At 33.2% G+C, this 17,459-nt stretch overlaps 1 protein-coding gene across 2 annotated transcripts; it reads right to left on the reverse strand.

Annotated features, from left to right (window-relative positions):
• Positions 1–641: 641 nt before the first annotated feature.
• Positions 642–17,238, reverse strand: LOC144980378 (protein-cysteine N-palmitoyltransferase HHAT-like). Of its 2 annotated transcripts, XM_078928082.1 has the most exons (7): positions 17,073–17,238; positions 14,849–14,904; positions 13,008–13,124; positions 9,551–9,638; positions 7,489–8,367; positions 5,523–5,667; positions 642–3,706 (listed from the first exon to the last, which is right to left on the reverse strand). In XM_078928082.1, exons 5-7 carry the CDS (start codon positions 8,305–8,307, stop codon positions 3,603–3,605), a joined length of 1,068 nt encoding a protein of 355 aa, XP_078784208.1. In that variant the 5' UTR covers positions 8,308–8,367; positions 9,551–9,638; positions 13,008–13,124; positions 14,849–14,904; positions 17,073–17,238; the 3' UTR covers positions 642–3,602. The 2 variants fall into 2 exon arrangements, with proteins under 2 accessions (XP_078784208.1, XP_078784209.1); XM_078928083.1 differs by lacking the exon at positions 13,008–13,124.
• Positions 17,239–17,459: the final 221 nt, after the last annotated feature.

Below are 17,459 nucleotides of genomic sequence, written 5' to 3' on the forward strand. Positions count from 1 at the left end.
GCATTTTTATTGTCAGAACTCAACCTCAACCAAAATAGAAACAAATAATATGCGTTAGATAAATCTATAACCATGAATACATGGAGTAACAGTGACCCTCAACTAATCAGGATTTCTGAGCAGATTTTATAAATCGCTCTCTCTCTCTCTCTCTCTCTCTCTCTCTCTCTCTCTCTCTCTCTCTCTCTCTCTCTCTCTCTCTCTCTCTCTCTCTCTCTCTCTCTCTTCCTTTCTCTTTCTGCTTCTTTCTTTCTCTCTCTCACACTGTTTCTTTGTTTCTTTCTCTCACTATCTCTTTCTTTCCTTCATTCTCCCTCACCCTCTCTCTCTCTCTCTCTCTCTCTCTCTCTCTCTCTCATATATATATATATATATATATATATATATATATATATATATATATATATATATAATATATATATATATATAATATATATATATATATATATATATATATATATTATATATATATATATCTTTCTGTTTCCTTCTCTCTCTCTCTCTCATCCTCTCTTACTTTCTTTCTTTCTCTCATTCTATCTCTTTCTTTCTTGCATTCTCTTTCTCTCTCTCTCTCTCTCTCTCTCTCTCTCTCTCTCTCTCTCTCTGTCTCACCCTCTGTTTCATTCTCTCTCTCTATCTCTCTCTCTCTCTCTATCTCTTTCTGTTTCTTACTTTCTCTCTCTCTCTCTCTCATCCTCTCGTATTTTCTTTCTTTCTTTCACTCTATTTCTTTCTTTCTTTCTCTCTCTCTCTCTCTCTCTCTCTCTCTCTCTCTCTCTCTCTCTCTCTCTCTCTCTATCGATTTTCTACATACTCCCCACCTGGACAAAACTTTATCCACAATCGTACAAATCAGCAAACAAAATGCTCGCTTAAAATTAAAATAACAACATCAAATTCAGGTGCAACTAATCAAAGTAAAGCACAAGAGGTGTTATCAATAACAATAAGCAAATACTTAAAGGAAATCAAAATGTAAGAAATGTTCGTATGAGAAACCCAATTAGCAAATTAACTCAGTGATAAATAAAGACAAACCCATCAATATACCAAGTCTGCAGATTAGTGATGGGAAAATAGAAAGGACTGGGTATTGTCAACATCAAACAACATCTAATCCTTATTACTATGTATTAGATTCTCCGTCACCAATCATATATTAGGGGCAAATAAAGCATAGGAAAGAAGTCAATTTTATAATCTTTACTAGTGAACAGTCCTTGTTCTTAAAGAAGAGGGAGAGGTGAATACAAATCTAAGTATAACTTAATAAAAATATATAATTTCTTGTCAATTTGTGCATATAAAAAAGAGGCTGGTGATCTCAATTGAAAACATTATATAATACGAACTTAAATTGAGTGAATTCAAGCTAAAGAAAATACAAAGGCTATTTTCAATTTTTAACCAGTTAACTTAAATTTGATTCCTATATGTATGAACCAGTAGGCTTCTCTCACTCCTTATATTATTGAAATGTTTAAAAAATATTATTAACAAATTTTAAGAGCATTGTCAATTAAATCAAACAAAACAAAATGGCAAGAAAATAAGTATGTGAATCATTTGCATTCTTTCAAATATAAAATATCCATTCTTCTTACATGGCGACCATGCCAGTTTGAGCTGAAATAGGAACAATTGGTTCCGTTGAGGTTTGAATCTCTGCCTTGGGACCTGAGTCACCTTTGACTTTGAGATTATCCCTATCACGTTTTTCAACAACAAAATCTAATGTCTGAGAACCAAAGTTGTGATCAAGTTCTAACAACGACTATCTCTGAATGGGTCTATTACCTAGGAGTTCTTTAGCTTCTTTATAATTTGTCTCAGAGCAAGTACTTGTAAGCAGTCCATGGCTTCACCTTTGATGGATGCTTTCAGATATGAGAATGTGTTAGTATCGGACAAGTCTGTTCTAGAATCTATTACAGCAATAAAATTGTCCCAAAAACTTTGCCATTCTACAAACGCATCAGAAAATGTAGGCAAATTAAGCTTGGGAAGTTTGGCGTCAATGTTATTTTTTTTGTTTGCACTTTGTGCTGTTTATTGAAATATTAGAATCCACTTAACAAACTGTAATTTATTTTAACAAAATTCCGCTTTCAATAGAATGTCTACTTTGGTCTGTCTGTATTCAGCTGCGCAATATATTTCTTTTTCTTTCTCCTCTTCATAATCCGATTGGCTTTCGTCGTGTTTCAATAGTTTTTCTTTAAATTCGCTGATGGAATGCACCAACCTGCTAACTTCAAATTCTTATTTCAACAGTTCTGTATTGTCACAAAATGTTTCCAATTCATTCCCACATCTTATGAGATGAATCTTCAACTGTGTTCTCTTTTTTTTATATCACTCATTTTCTATTAGGCTACATAACACAATGTTAGTTCATATTGCGACAAATAGAAGGGCTATTCACAAACAATAACACGATCTCTGCTAACTGTCAGTTTGTTTGATTTCATCATCAGTCAGTGATCCACTGCTTTGTTGAGGTTTTTTTTGTTCGATACGAACTTATCTAAAGTTTAATCATCACATCCCGGGTTTTGTCTTCCTCCGTGCCTTCATATGTATCCGTGGTTTATGCACAAAAACAGAACCAACTCTCTAATTTATTGTTGAGATATCTCTCTTCCCAATGAAATGTTCACTTTATATTGCGAAGGGTTTTTAAAAGTAAACATTAATTAAGAAGGAAAGAACCTAAAGACGTAATTTACTTTAAAACATTTTAATTCTGCATCTCATCTTATTTCTGTAACAGTTGACTCACTCCTGTAACAGTTGACTCACTCCTGTAACAGTTGACTCACTCTTGTAACAGTTGACTCACTCCTGTAACAGTTGACTCACTCCTGTAACAGTTGACTCACTCCTGTAACAGTTGACTCACTCCTGTAACAGTTGACTCACTCCGGTTACACAGATCGCTGTTACAGGAATGAACATCTGAAGATTATATGTTACTTGACACAACAAAAAATTGTAATAAATAATTTATTTTGACTTAGCAAGCACTAAAATTTATTGAATAAAGGATTATTAAAAGGATTTTGAAAATTCTCAAAATTTGAATGAGAAAAAGCAAGTTACAGGAGTGAGGGTCATGGTAAATACTCATCATGTTGATGTAAGTTCAAGCTGGTAGATGAAAAATATGTGGTTGCACATTCCGGTTTGGCTTTCAGCATCTGAGGGGAAGGATGTCTTGCTGTATTTTTGTTGCCAGTTAAATGAATATGATATTTTATGGAAGAAAAACTAGGCGAAATTGATTGCCATTACAGGAGTGAGTCAAATGTCACCAACTGTGGAATATATTAATAACTGTATGAACATGTGTGGAGTATGTATAGATAACTGTAGTTTATTCATTTATGGACCAAATTTCTCAATTTTTGGCTTCTATGCTTTTCTAACTATATTCTTTAATCACATGCTTCATTGCAATAAAAATATGCCAAAGAATCAGAAAGCGAAATATATAATATAATGGGACAGGCGTTTGGCAAAAAAATTGAAAGACGCCCGTATAAAAAAAAGAACAATAATCAAAAACAACTTGTCAACAAATGCATATTGGACAGTAATTAACATTTATGTAGTTTCCCAACAGCCCATTCCCTGGCGTACATTGCATTTTGAATAGAAAAGTAAAAGCCTAGATATTCCAACAAGAATGTCTTCCAATGTGCTGTGGAGAAAAGAAAAGGAAATAAAAAATCTTTTCGTCAAGGCAAATTTTAATTGTCACGATTATCAGAATTTTCATATTAGAAAAGGAAAAAAACCCTAAACCCAGTGTTATTGTTATATTTTATGGTAACAGTTAAGCACTGACGAGCAACTAAAAGGGCAGTGCTCATTTCTTTGATTCTGATTGCTCACCACACATCTCCCTTTACAAGAGATCCTAGACCAACAACAACAACACTTACATGAAGAAAGAGACATGCAGCCTGTAGGGTGCTAACATTTCTTTTCAACAATGCTTAATGAGTGAAGAGCCTTTAAAACAAACTAAACTTTGAATCAAACTGCATAACTCCCAAACTGAAAATTTCAAAATCATTAAACACAAAATTCACCTGTAAGAAATATCATATTTTAATACTATACTAAACCAAATAAAAACTGCTACATGCCATTTATACATAGAATAAACGTTGTAGATGACCATCATTACAAAATAGCAATTGATTTAGCTATAAATAATGAGCATGGAATTGAGCGGTAACCTTTAACTGTCAATTTTGTCTTTTGCCTTAAAACTTAAATTTTCTCTAAAACTGCAACCAAATTGCTGTGAAATCAAAATCTGTAATAATTTTTCCATTTTCGTAAGTCCACAATTGTCATCAAATTTCCGTAATAATTACGGATGAACCATTGAAGTAGGCAGGCTTGCTAGTATCATACCACAAAGCCGTTCACCCTAACACAAAAACAATGATTGGCTATTATTGCTTTACAACTGAATAGGAAGAATATCAATGTTGTGAACTGCAAACATCATGAGATAAGAATATGATTTGTATTCCTCGATGTTCTCTTTCTAGTTCTGAATGGCCGTTCAGCTCACCCAAAATACAGCCGTCGTTGTATAATCTATGCTTAAAAATGAATTTTCTTCGTGTTCTTCATTCCCCTTCATATATCTCCATATTTGAATATCTTGTTGGTGAAGGAACACCGTCATCTTCCTCAGCTCTCTCAGGGACCCATACAGTTTAGTCTGCAGAGGTGTGGTAGCAGAACATAAATCCCCTCTTGCTTTTGCATCCATTCGGCAGGTCTGAACTATCCGGTAAGCGTCAATTCCTTCAACACAATCACACATGCCTGTTTCTCCTATTTTGAAAAATTTGTGCATGTGGTATTTCAGGAGATGGCAGCCCAAATATTGTGACCTGGTCTTTTCTATTCAAAGTTTGATTGGGTCACATATTTATTGAAAAGCTCGGGAGTGTCTTGTACCTGTTGGCTTTTGCTTGGGCCTTGATGATAGACTTGATTTTGCCTACTTTATAAAAGTGTTCATCTTATGTTTCCTCAGAGACTATTTTGGCCAAAGTATCTGATATTTCATTTTCTTTGATGCCGCAGTGACCAAGAATCCATTGAAGTCATAACACTTTTGCTCTTTGATTTAATTTCATATAGCTCTGCATTTACATGATACAGATCTGTTTACGTTGGGTTGTTTAAAGTGTAACACTTGTTTGGCATCTGAAAGGAAGACTATTTTGGCATTGACAGAGGTTTTGATTCCCTGATTGTCTTTATTCCTTCCTCAATTGCCATAAGCTCCTGTTGCCTTGTACTATTCTTGTGTTTCTTGGTTTGGACATTTAATGTAGATTTCAGTTCCTCCAAATTTGATTGCTACAGTGGCCATACCATTAGGTTATATTCTAATCCATTCATTTTTGGGCTAATTTTCTATTCAGGCCCCCTATTTTGTAATGGAAAATTAATCATGATTTTGGAGTATGAATGGCTTCAATTACCTCTAAAATCCAACTTGTCGGCCATGGCAATTCCAGTATCCCCAGAGGAAAAGAAAAACATGACTTGAAGGCCACAAGCAATGTAAAGAGGAGTGGCAATCAAACCCTTGAGGCGGAGAACATTGGGGGCACCAAGAATAGATTTCTGAAAAATAAATGAATTTTATGATAGATCATTTCTGATTTTGCTTGATTCATATTGTTGGATCTGAATAACACGTTAAATAAAAACAAAAGGGAACCTATGAGCTGGAAGAGCAACTGGGTTCTCTACAACCACAATATTACCACTAAAAGCCTTATTCAGCTTTAAAGTCTTAGCCAATTATTACTTCCTGCTTTGATGAGAACTAAAATCTGATTGCTAATGAATCAATGTTCATTCAGTAGAGTTCTTGAAACACACACACACACACACACACACACACACACACACACACACACACAGACACACACAAACGCATGAAAACATACAAACTGACTCAATTTTGATTAATGTTTTTAAAACATTTGTCTGGCCTCCCTGTCCACCAAGCAGTAACTGAGTAGCTGTGTTAGATCTAACGGAAAGAAATACTATGCACCTCAGTTACAATGAAGTTATCATTTTTGACATTGATCTTAAAATTGGTAAAAATTACTGATTCCTCTCCACCCCCCCCCCCCCCCCATCTCACCTTGCAACGTTGCCCCACAAGCATGACAGTGTTGGTCAATGACTCTTCATTGAACATACTTAACCTTTTTTTTACTGGGGTTGATGTGTTTAGTTCAATGGGTCATCTTTCATTCCCCCCCCCCCCCCACCCCACCCCCAGCATTCTATTCACAGGATATCAGGCAATCGCAAACAAACTTATTCAGAAATGTGAATGCAGCACTTTGTTCATAAACAATAGTTTTGCTTCTTTTACTCTTATAAAAAATCTTTTTCATTTAGCATTAATTCTACAGTTTTATTTATTGATTTACCTTAATCTCATTTTTTGTCAAACAAATTTATAAGTATATCGCCAAAATTTGAAGGTGTAATTTATAATAAAGTTGAGAGATTGATTTCACGGTGAGAGTGAGTGTAAGTATTAAGCTTGCCACTGGTCACAAAAAAAGCTGAACATTAAGAAATAAATCAAATTTGCATACCGTTAGTAATATTACAACTTATCGATTTAATCAGCTAATGTTTGCTAATAAATTAATGGTTTGGCAGTTTCTATAAACAAATCTAACCCCCAAGAATCATCAGTAGACAACAAAATGAGAGACAAGTACACGTTTTAAAACAAACATTTCATTCATTTTCCTTCTCATGGCTATTTGGAGAGAGGAGTGAGATGGTTGGGGGAAAGGACATTATAAGGAATTTGCCAATTTTTGCCTATTTGTATTTTATTTTATTTGAAAGCAACACATTTAGGTCATATCGGCGCCAGTAAAAAGGAGGAAAATGGGATGGTCAAAAAATTCTACAATTACAATTAAAGTACCCAAGGAAAAGTAAAAAAAGTGGAATTGGTTCAGATAGGAAACAGGTGTAGATTTCAAGAGCAAGACACCAGAACAGGACCCCATTAAGTGGATTATACTCAAATGTTAACCGGATATCTTCAAAACAAAATTTTAAATATACAAACGATCTGTTCATAACAAAGAGATGCTTTACAATGAAAATAAATATCACCTCCCAAAACTAACACTATACATTTGATATTTTCCTCTCATTCAAAGGCTCTGGCAAGGGCCAGGACAAAACCAAGTAATCAGATTCCAAGACTAAGACAGAAAGCAACTCAGAAAACAGATACAGGGGGATGGAAGATACAGCAAGTGGCCTCTTGCCCACCTTGGAAAGTCAAAAGACCCAACCCAGAATGATACACTTAAACATATTAATTATCCCAATGACTGATTCAACAAATGCTAGTAGAACATTTTGATTTTATGAGTAGTTATTACCAATACATACCAAGTTCGATCCTGACATTGAGTTTTCAAAACGTCTCGCTATTATTTCCACAATGATGACAATCAAAATTTCACAGTACCAGACCAGATCATCAGAACGTGCACCATGCCAGTAACAGATAAAAGCAAAAGCTAAGATTGCTCCAAAAATTTGGTGTAGGAATCCAGCTCTTGAACCTCCCCAAGGAATGTAGATGTATCTCTTGACAAAATTATACAATCTGACATCAAAATATTTCCACAAGTGGAAGGAAGAGTACACCCAGCTGATACAGGCAGGTGGCTGTGGGGGTGTCAGGCCATCTAAAACTGAAAACACAGAGCCTATCCCAAATATGCACAAGTATTTTAGGTGGAAATATTGGCCCTGCCAAACACCTAAACCAATAACTGCTGGTACTGACATATTTCGAACCATCATTGGGTGAGCTTGGATTCCTGATATGAACATAAAATGGGACTGAAACTCAATGAATAATGCAAATACTATGATCTTCACCATTCTCTTGGAAATGTCCCTTAGATTAACATTATGGTCATGTGATTTGTAAAACTTTGTATGTTGGGGTAAAAACTGATCAAAGGTCAAGATTGGACCATGGAAAAATACTGGTAGATAAAAGATATATGTTAAAAAGTCAATTATGGACACTGTGTCGAATGGATTATGTTTGGAATCATAATTCCTGTCAATTCTGGAAGCAGATTTTTCATGAAGGTTGTCCATATTAGTTGTGATTTCTTTGGATGTGTAGGACTTATCAGCAGAATTCTTATATTTGATAATTTCAATAGAGCCACTGATCAGACGAATGTGCATATATGAGATGGCAATAAAGAAAGCAACACTATCTGCTCCATTGTATTCCACAAAATCGAGCTGAAATGAAAAAAAAATAAAAATTATTATTATAAAAAACAGGTTTTTATATTTTAGAGACTGTGAATAAAACTGAAACTTACATTCAATTTCATAATATTTATTTCTTCGAGCTTCGAGCAGCAACATTTACATTGGAGTCAATTGAGAGTTCTTCAGACGTAAATCATATTATAAGTTGAAAAACAGGCACCCATTATTATCAACCTAAATTGACATTCGGACAAATCAGATTAAATTTAATTTTGTTTCTTTTTATAAAAAATTCAAGTCCTCTAAAAAGGGGAATAACTGCAACAAGCCTGAGAATACTCAAAATTTCCAAATCGGTTAAGGCAGTTATCTCTTGAGTAAAAATAATCTCATTTGACAGTATTTACTTTAATTTCTAGCTGGAGTATATAATCTAGCGGCGTTTTTTTTTTAAAGGAATAAAAGAAAATGATAATATTTTTTAAAGTTTAATACTGATAAAAAGCCCACATTTTCACAGGAAAAAGTAAATTTTGACAATACTTGAGGGCAAGAAAAGTAGGGAAAAGTGAGCCCCGTAATGCTTAAACTAAATTTCTAAAACTAAAACGAGCTGAACACCACAGCTTAAGTGAATGACATATAATCAGTGGGCCATAATAACTCTAATGTAATCTTGAAATATATTTATGCAGTATTGATCTATCAAATCTAAATACAAACGGATTAAGTTTTGATCTATCAAATCAGTACTCAAAACATTCTATCAATCAGACTATAAACGTTCAAGGTTACACAAAGTTTTATGTGTTGGTTCGTTATGTCAAATCAATTACTTTCTTTTTGCAGATCACTCTCTGAATCAATTATCTATGGTGGAAAGTTATTATCAGACCAATTCATGTTTACTTTTTAAATACAAGTCTTCCAAATGTTAAATTTGTTCTAATGTAAACTATGACAAATGAAAAAAAATCTTTCTTTTCAAAAAACATTTCACTCTGGAATTTTCAGAAAAAAAAACTATTGATTATACATGTGAGGTTCCCATCTATTTTCAAGAATGCTACTTATTTTGAGTTATGAGCTTTCTAGGACATGACGTCTCTTTACATAAATATTTATCAATGTACATGAGATTGAGAATAATTTTAAAATCTGAACAGTTGTGTGAATAAATTTATTTCTTTTGAGTATCAAGTAATAATACTTTCCACAAGACACAACAAAGTGGCTCGGACACCAAAAAACCAAGCTATAGCCAGGAAATCATATAAGAGCCTCAGTGATCTCTGGACCTGTAAGTGAACAAGATGGAAAATAAATTATTGATATCATGATGAAGATCAATAATTAATAATTGACTGCTGAATTATTATAATATTGAAAGTGCACAATTACATCTTCAAGCTTGGGACCTAAACTAAATGGCCGTCTTAATATATTGTGCCATTTTTTGAAATTTTTCAAAATTTTCATCCAGGCGGCTTAAAGAGGTGTAGTTTGAGTACTTGTGAATGTAAAATGTGGGAACGTAGAGCTCAAGGTACAACAACATGTTATCATGATGAAGATCATTAATTAATCATTGAGTGCTGAATTATCATAATATTGAATAGGCACAATTACACTCTCATGCTTGGGACCTAAACTAAGTTGGAGATAAAAAAAGGCGTTGACATGGCAACAAATTTGCCGTCTTTTGCTAATTGACACACTCCTTTGATTAATTTAAGAAGCTATACCCAAGCTGTCGGAGGTTTGAAATAGTAAATCTTTCTGAAATAAACGTAAATGGATTTTTTAAATTGATAAGAGGAACACAATGAATACGTCCAATTATTGAAGGAATCAAGATACAGGAAACTAACTGGGTAGAGAATGCTAAAGAGGATTGTTTAGGAGAGAATTAGATTAAGAAAAGTTGTTGATGGACATTTCAATGGATTAAGTAACTGCAAACTATTGTGTTGGCAGATGTGGCAGATGGTGGATGGTTTTTGGAAAGATTTTCTTTCAATGCAAAAAGCTGGTAGTAGAGTCAATGGGTGGGGATAATTTTCCAGTTATTACTATGAAAAAATATCCCGATTCAAATATTTATATAGGAGCCTAAATTGCGATCCACTGCCCCAAAATAGAATTAGCTCAGAATGAATTGAAGATTGGTTTTCCAAAACTCCCTAACTCCGCTTTTCCCATTTTGAAATATGGAGGATTATTTCCCTTAACATTTCTCATTTGGTCTATCATTTTATCATATTTAAACTTCAAATTCATGCAAATCTAGGGGAGATTCTTGTGCCAGTTGATGCTTAAAATAAAACTTAACATTTTAATTTATCTCATTGATGGAAAATCTCAAAAAGTAGAAAAATCGGGTTAATGAGTTTTGGAAAACCAGTCTTCAATTGGACCATGAAAAGTGAATTAATAAATAAATGATAAGAAATATGAACTTTGGATCATGTATTATTCTCCGCCATAAAGAATACAAAATAACCCCAAGTTACATATAAATTCAATTTCCTACATCAAAATACATCGTCACGAGAAGGTGGGTCATACTATGTATAAATATTACCCAACGTGATCAAGAATGTTGTGTATTATATTAAATCAAGATCAGTTTAAGGGGGCATGCGCCAGCAATATTTTTATTTTTAATTTTTATAATAGATGACATAACCATGTAACCCAATTCACTTAATAGCTAGAGATTCAAGAAGTAAAAAGAACATACAGGTCATGCAAAGAATATTTGTCTGTTGCCGTGGGAATTGAAATTGTTAGATTAGTTCCATTTTCAATAAAAACACAGGCTCAAAAACTAATTGACTATTGACAATAAATTATGAGTATGAAGATTATTATTATGATGCTTTGCATAGGTTGATAAACTGTCCACACCTTGAGAATGTTTCAACCATCTTCAAACCTTTGTCAGATAGTTGACATTTCCAGTCCTGGCATTCAAAACTGATATACAGAAGCAGAGATACAGTATGCTGGTCTCTATTAATAGGTTTGAAGTTGAGCATTCATCCCACGCTCTCATTATCCCCGAGTCAGGTCGAAATGAAATAAACCAAGAAAGCATTATAAAACGTGCTTCTCTTCACCTATTGGGCTACTACTACTATAATTAATTATTTTGGATTCGTCTTTAAAATAATATGTTGGGTTGTTGTTTTTTTTGCTTTGTTTTGTTCTTTCTTTTTACTCTCTCTTTTTTTCGGGGGGGGGGGGGGCGGAAGGGATTAGACTGATGAATGTAATTCAAAGTTTATCAAAGCTGAAGGCCTTGGTAAACAGTGCTTACTGTGCTTCTATTGACTGCACAGGCTTGATCAAAAGCATTATTTACTCCAGCTGAAAAATAAAACTTTACTTAGTCACTAATATTGAGCTTTCTCTTCCTAACAACTACAGTGCACACGAAAATCTAAAAAAAAGTCAAGACCTGGCCTATTTTTTGGTTCTTTCTTTCTTGCCTTTTTTCTTTTTTTTTTTTTTTTTTTTTTTTTGAGATTTCTGTGTTTTCAAGTTTTCTGTGTAATTTTACAGAGAATATGAAGAAGGATGTGAGGAAGGTAAAAGTGGATGGTTTTGGTAAAGGTATACCATTTAGTGCATCTTGGTTCATTCAGTTACAGAGGTGGAATAATTTTTTCCTTTGCGTATTCTATAATAAGAAGATAAAGCCAGCAGAAAGTGTCATTACCTATAAATCAGGTAATAAATTATTACTATCATTCCTCAGTTATCTCCCTCGCACCTCACCTCTCATCCTATCTTCTCAACCCCGAATCGCTTGTTTGATTTTAATACAGAACATTAAAAGCATCAGGCCATCTCTGTCCCATTAGTCCCCCACTAGTATTGGTACACTTTAGAACTGGACAGAATGAAGCATTGAATGCATAAGAGATTGGTCAAACATGCTTCAAGCTTCGTCTACATACACACACACACACACACACACACACACACACACACACATATATATATATATATATATATATATATATATATATATATATATATATATATAATATATATATATATATATATAAATTACACAACATACATCCACTCATAGAAATAACCTCTTTTTTTCTCCGTTCAATATAAATATTTGGAAAAAGAATTTTATCAACTACAATGCAAGTGAATGTCCAGTTCCTTTGAACTTTCCGTGTTGGCCTCCAATAACCATTGGAAATTTGCTATTGAAAAAGAGGGATTTAAAGGGGGAATTGAGACGTGCTCAAGATTTGCATCATTTCAAGATTTGCATGTTCGAGATTTCTGTGCTGCACTGTACTTTAATTTTGAAATCTCAAAAGTCTCAGATGATTTAATTTAACTCTTAAATAACATTATCGCCCAATATTGCCAGAACATATGTTGCAGACCAGCCATGTGTACTATCCAAAAAATATTTTAAAGATATGTTTCATTTTGTAGTACATTTCCATCAATAAATTAGAAAGATGCCTCCTACATCAGCCATCCAAGGTAGTAAAATTCAGCAGGGCTACTGTTTTGATTTTAAGGGATTAAAGAAACCAATATTCGTGTTAAAGCAAAACACATTCAAACCATAAATATATGATATGTTAACTTTATAATTGAGCATGCTTTTAATGTTTAGAAAATCTCACCCAATCTTTAATCTGTAAACGATTGAGGAAATGACCAATAAAAACATGACCAGCAAGCAGTGGCAACAAGTAAGTCATCTGCCGTGGAAAAGTGCTCCATTCTAGATCAGGAGAGTCCTTGAAAAGAGAGAGAGAGAGAGAGAGAGAGACAGAGAGAGAGAGAGAGAGAGAGAGAGAGAGAGAGAGAGAGAGAGAGAGAGAGAGAGAGAGAAAAGGATTACATTATCCAGCAGGTTTAAAGTTTGACCTAGAAGATATTGGTACCAAGCTAATTTTATTCAGATGAAACGAGACCATGTTCTAAGCCTCCCATGAAAAATCCACCAAAATTTGTGCATGAGGAAAAATAATTACCGCCATGTTAAATTAAACATCTGTTTGAAAATATTTTCCACGTTGTCTTTGTTAAAGGGAAATAATTATTCTTTTCCTTTAACACAGACGAAGAGGGGGGTAAAATGGCATTGAGTAGCCCTTAACTTAATTTCTCACTTAACTAACAAATTATATATAAAATGTATGCTTTTTGATGTTTTGGCAGTTTAAAACACAGTTTTTGATCATTATATTAGGCGGCTGAAATTCCCCTAAAGGTGGGAGGATGTTGGACCCTGCTGACAGACAATGTCTTCATCTGTCTACGGCCTAGCTATTCAATCCCCCTAAATCGTTTCTCCCTTCTATGTGAATATCCTTTTCCTTTTATTTTGAAATGCTGCCATTTGGTCTCGCCTAGGGTCTTTTACAGAGAGGGAAACAGATGCACTTATATTTTAATGAAAGGCGATAATTTCTTTCTTTGTAAATCATCTTTCCATTATTGATCATGTAATTGTTAGGTTTTTGTACAATGCTTCTTTTGTAACCTTTTTAGTGTTTCCCATCTGTATTCTCACTGTCAGTGTGGGATTTCTTGGTGGTTTCAGACTAGCTACAAGGATATAGATGTAAATACTGCTCTTTGATCTTCTTCTGATTTCTGATGGACTAGTCCCTTTTGTCTTATGTTTTTCTTTGGCACATGGCTAGCTAGATATAAACTTTTTGATTATCTTATTTTACCCTTTTAACTGGCACTCAAATGACTTCAAAGTTTTCGAAAGTCCCGAAAAACTTCTTCAAACATCGTTATCAGAAAACCAAGGCGAATGAATTAGAGATAGCAATTATTTTGGCTTAATTGATGAAAATCAATGTTAAATAATGTTAATGATTTACAACAACATATTTTATTTAACCATAACCAATAGTGAAAAATAAACATCACTATATATATATATATATATATATATATATATATATATATATATATATATATATATATATATATATATATATATATATATGTATTATATCCACGGCTTCACCCTGCTTCATTTATTTCTCCAGCAGGCCACTTGAGCAAAGTTTCATTTCATGCAATGGAATAGCCAAATATTTTGCGAAAGCTTCCTTACAGGATTGTCAGTGACAATAACCATTCATATATCTTTATCAAGAGTCGAATGAATGCAAAAAGCCTTATTCGACAGGTTGTGGGATGCGAATTTGCTGATCATCACATTCAACATTACAAATTGTGAGACTACTAGAATTTCAAATTTTGCTTGATTTCCGCATTTTAAGGGGCAGAGATGGCTTCAGAGACCCTTGCATAAAAATTATAGGTTCTAGATGTACAAATTTGTCATAATAATAAATGGCATTTATATAGCGCTTCACTCCGTTGTCACATGCTCTAAGTACTTTACAGTGATATAAAACAAAACATATCACAGTTTAACATTCTAAGCTGAAGTAAAAAGTTCACATTATGCGTGCAGTAAAGGGCAAACCATCACCTTTAACCCTCCAAGCCATTTGATCCCTGGCTCTAATTTCAGCGAATTAACTTTATCTGGAATTTTAAAGAAAATGTATTAAACACATGACAAAGGTACAATGAATTTCATTTTGATCATTCTCAACCTAAATGGCTACAAAATATAGTATAGCATTTCATGATAAAAAACTCCTCTAAAATGCAAATGAATGCCCCTGATAGCAGAGAGGATCAAATGATTTAGTACACAAAAATGAATGATTCACTGAATGTATTTGGTCAACAAACTATATATATATATTTACTTTTTTTCTGCAAAATTCATCATTTTTCTTTCAAAATTTTGAAATATTTTTACAAATAAAACGGGGTCATTATAACGGGACAATAATCTACCACTATTTCTAGTACCTATTTCTTTAAACTTAAATAAATTCTTACTATCCGTTGAGTTGGGAGAATTAACCCTGACTATATCAGGGTAAAAGTGGCTCCAGACACCTTATGTCTTTGGGTAAACTGTCTAACTCCTATTTGTCTATTCCTGTTTGCCACATCTCCTACATAGACGCGACACCCCGTTTTGCATAGGTTATTCTTGTTATAATATCCTTAATATAACTGTTATCTATTAGTAACGTTCATTAATGTAATTGATATCAGCTTACCTTGACATTCCCTGTAAAACGAATAAAAGACAAAAAATATCGAAACGAAACCTCCGACCCAATACATTCGCCTCTCCCATTTTGGTAAAACGTCGATTACCATTGCAGGCTTGAATCTCTTTCAGAGTTTGAGTACTTCCATGAGATATTATGGTTATCAAACTAACTAGCATTTAGGATAGTATGATCGCTATCAAATTAGCCTTTGGTATAACAGATGTTTCATCCAGTCATTAAAAATAATGAAAAACGAACAAACAAACAAAAAAACTAACTGAAATCAAAACAAAGCAAAAATAAAAATAAAACAACAACAAAAACATACAACAAAATTAATTTGTCGTTTTTATTGACTGCCTTGCTGTGCATACCCTTTGAAACGACCTATTATTGCAGTACTCGCTGGATTCTAGCTCATTCTCAGGAGAAGCCAAAAAGTGTGCTAGAATCATAGCGTGCCGAAATCCGATGTTCAGAGGGGGGTAACCAATATATTATTCGGTCACCTTGCTCTAGCACAGCGTGTCGTATTGCAGAGTCGTTCTGGAATTCGAAGTGCTAGAATCTAGCGATGACTATAATAATAGTAATAATAATAATAATAATAATAATAATAATAATTAATAATAATAAATAATAATAATATAATAATAATAATAAAATAATAATAATAATAATAAAATAATAATAATAATAATATAATAATAATATATAATAATAATAATATAATAATAATAATATATAATAATAATAATAATAATAATAATAATAATAATAATAATAATAATAATAATAATAATATAATAATAATAATAATAATAATAATGATAATAATTGATAATAATATATAATATAATAATATAATAATAATAATAATAATATAATAATAATAATAATAATAATAATAATAAAATAATAATAAAATTAATAATAATAATGATTATGATAATAATAATGATAATAACGATGATGATGATGATGATGATGATGATGATGATGATGATGATGATGATGATGATGATGATAATAATAATAATAATAATAATAATAATAATAATAATAATAATAATAATAATAATAATAATAGAAATAATTACGTTGTCCCTCAAGGATCTGTGATAGTGCCATTACCTCTTCAGGGTACATTGATCCTTTAAGCGATGTGTTGGTGAATCACGGCTTCGACCATCACATCTATCCGACAACACCCAACTTACTGTCCAATGTCTTTGAACAACTGTGAATGTGTTAAAATTACTCTATCATACTTTTTTTTTAATCAGATCTTGGATGTCAGCGAACAAACTCAAGTTCAATGACGACAAGACTGAATTCTTTGTGTTTAGGAAAAAAAGAAAAAACTGTCATGATGGAGGACATTATGTTAAATAACATAAAAATTCAAAGATCTGAAAGCGTCAGAAATTTATGCTTTTATTTAGATGAACTTTTGAACATGCAAACTCACATCTCGAAATAATGTCAAAATATCCACTATTCGCTCAGAAACATTGGACATGTGCGAAATCTTATCGACGAAGATGCATGCAAAATGCTAGTTCACTCACTGATTACCTCTAGACTAAATTATTGCAACTCCCTCCTCTACGGGTTGCCAAAGATCTCGATTGCATGACTGCAGCTACTCCAAAATATAGCTGCTCGTATTTTTATCAAATTAAAAAAAAGTCTGATCACATAACTCAAATCTTGCAGTCGTTGCATTGTTTTCTCGTGGAGTAACGGATTGCTTACAAACTTGCCTGTTACTGTTTGAAGTGTGTCCATAGCACTGCTCCCAACTACTAGTTATCTCTTCTTTCTTTCTAGAATCCGAATCGCTCTCTCCGCTCTGCTCCCTCTGTGTGGCATGCGCTTTCAGCAGACACCAGACACCATAATTTTCTGTCCTCCTTTAAAGCCTCTTTGAAGACAGAGTACCTCCTTTCAGTTTCCTGTGAG

The sequence above is a fragment of the Berghia stephanieae genome, chromosome 1 (genome assembly GCF_034508935.2).
Source record: "Berghia stephanieae isolate SIO BIC M18660-M18661 chromosome 1, UCSD_Bste_1.3, whole genome shotgun sequence".
In the NCBI taxonomy this organism is placed as follows: Eukaryota; Metazoa; Mollusca; class Gastropoda; order Nudibranchia; family Aeolidiidae; genus Berghia; species Berghia stephanieae.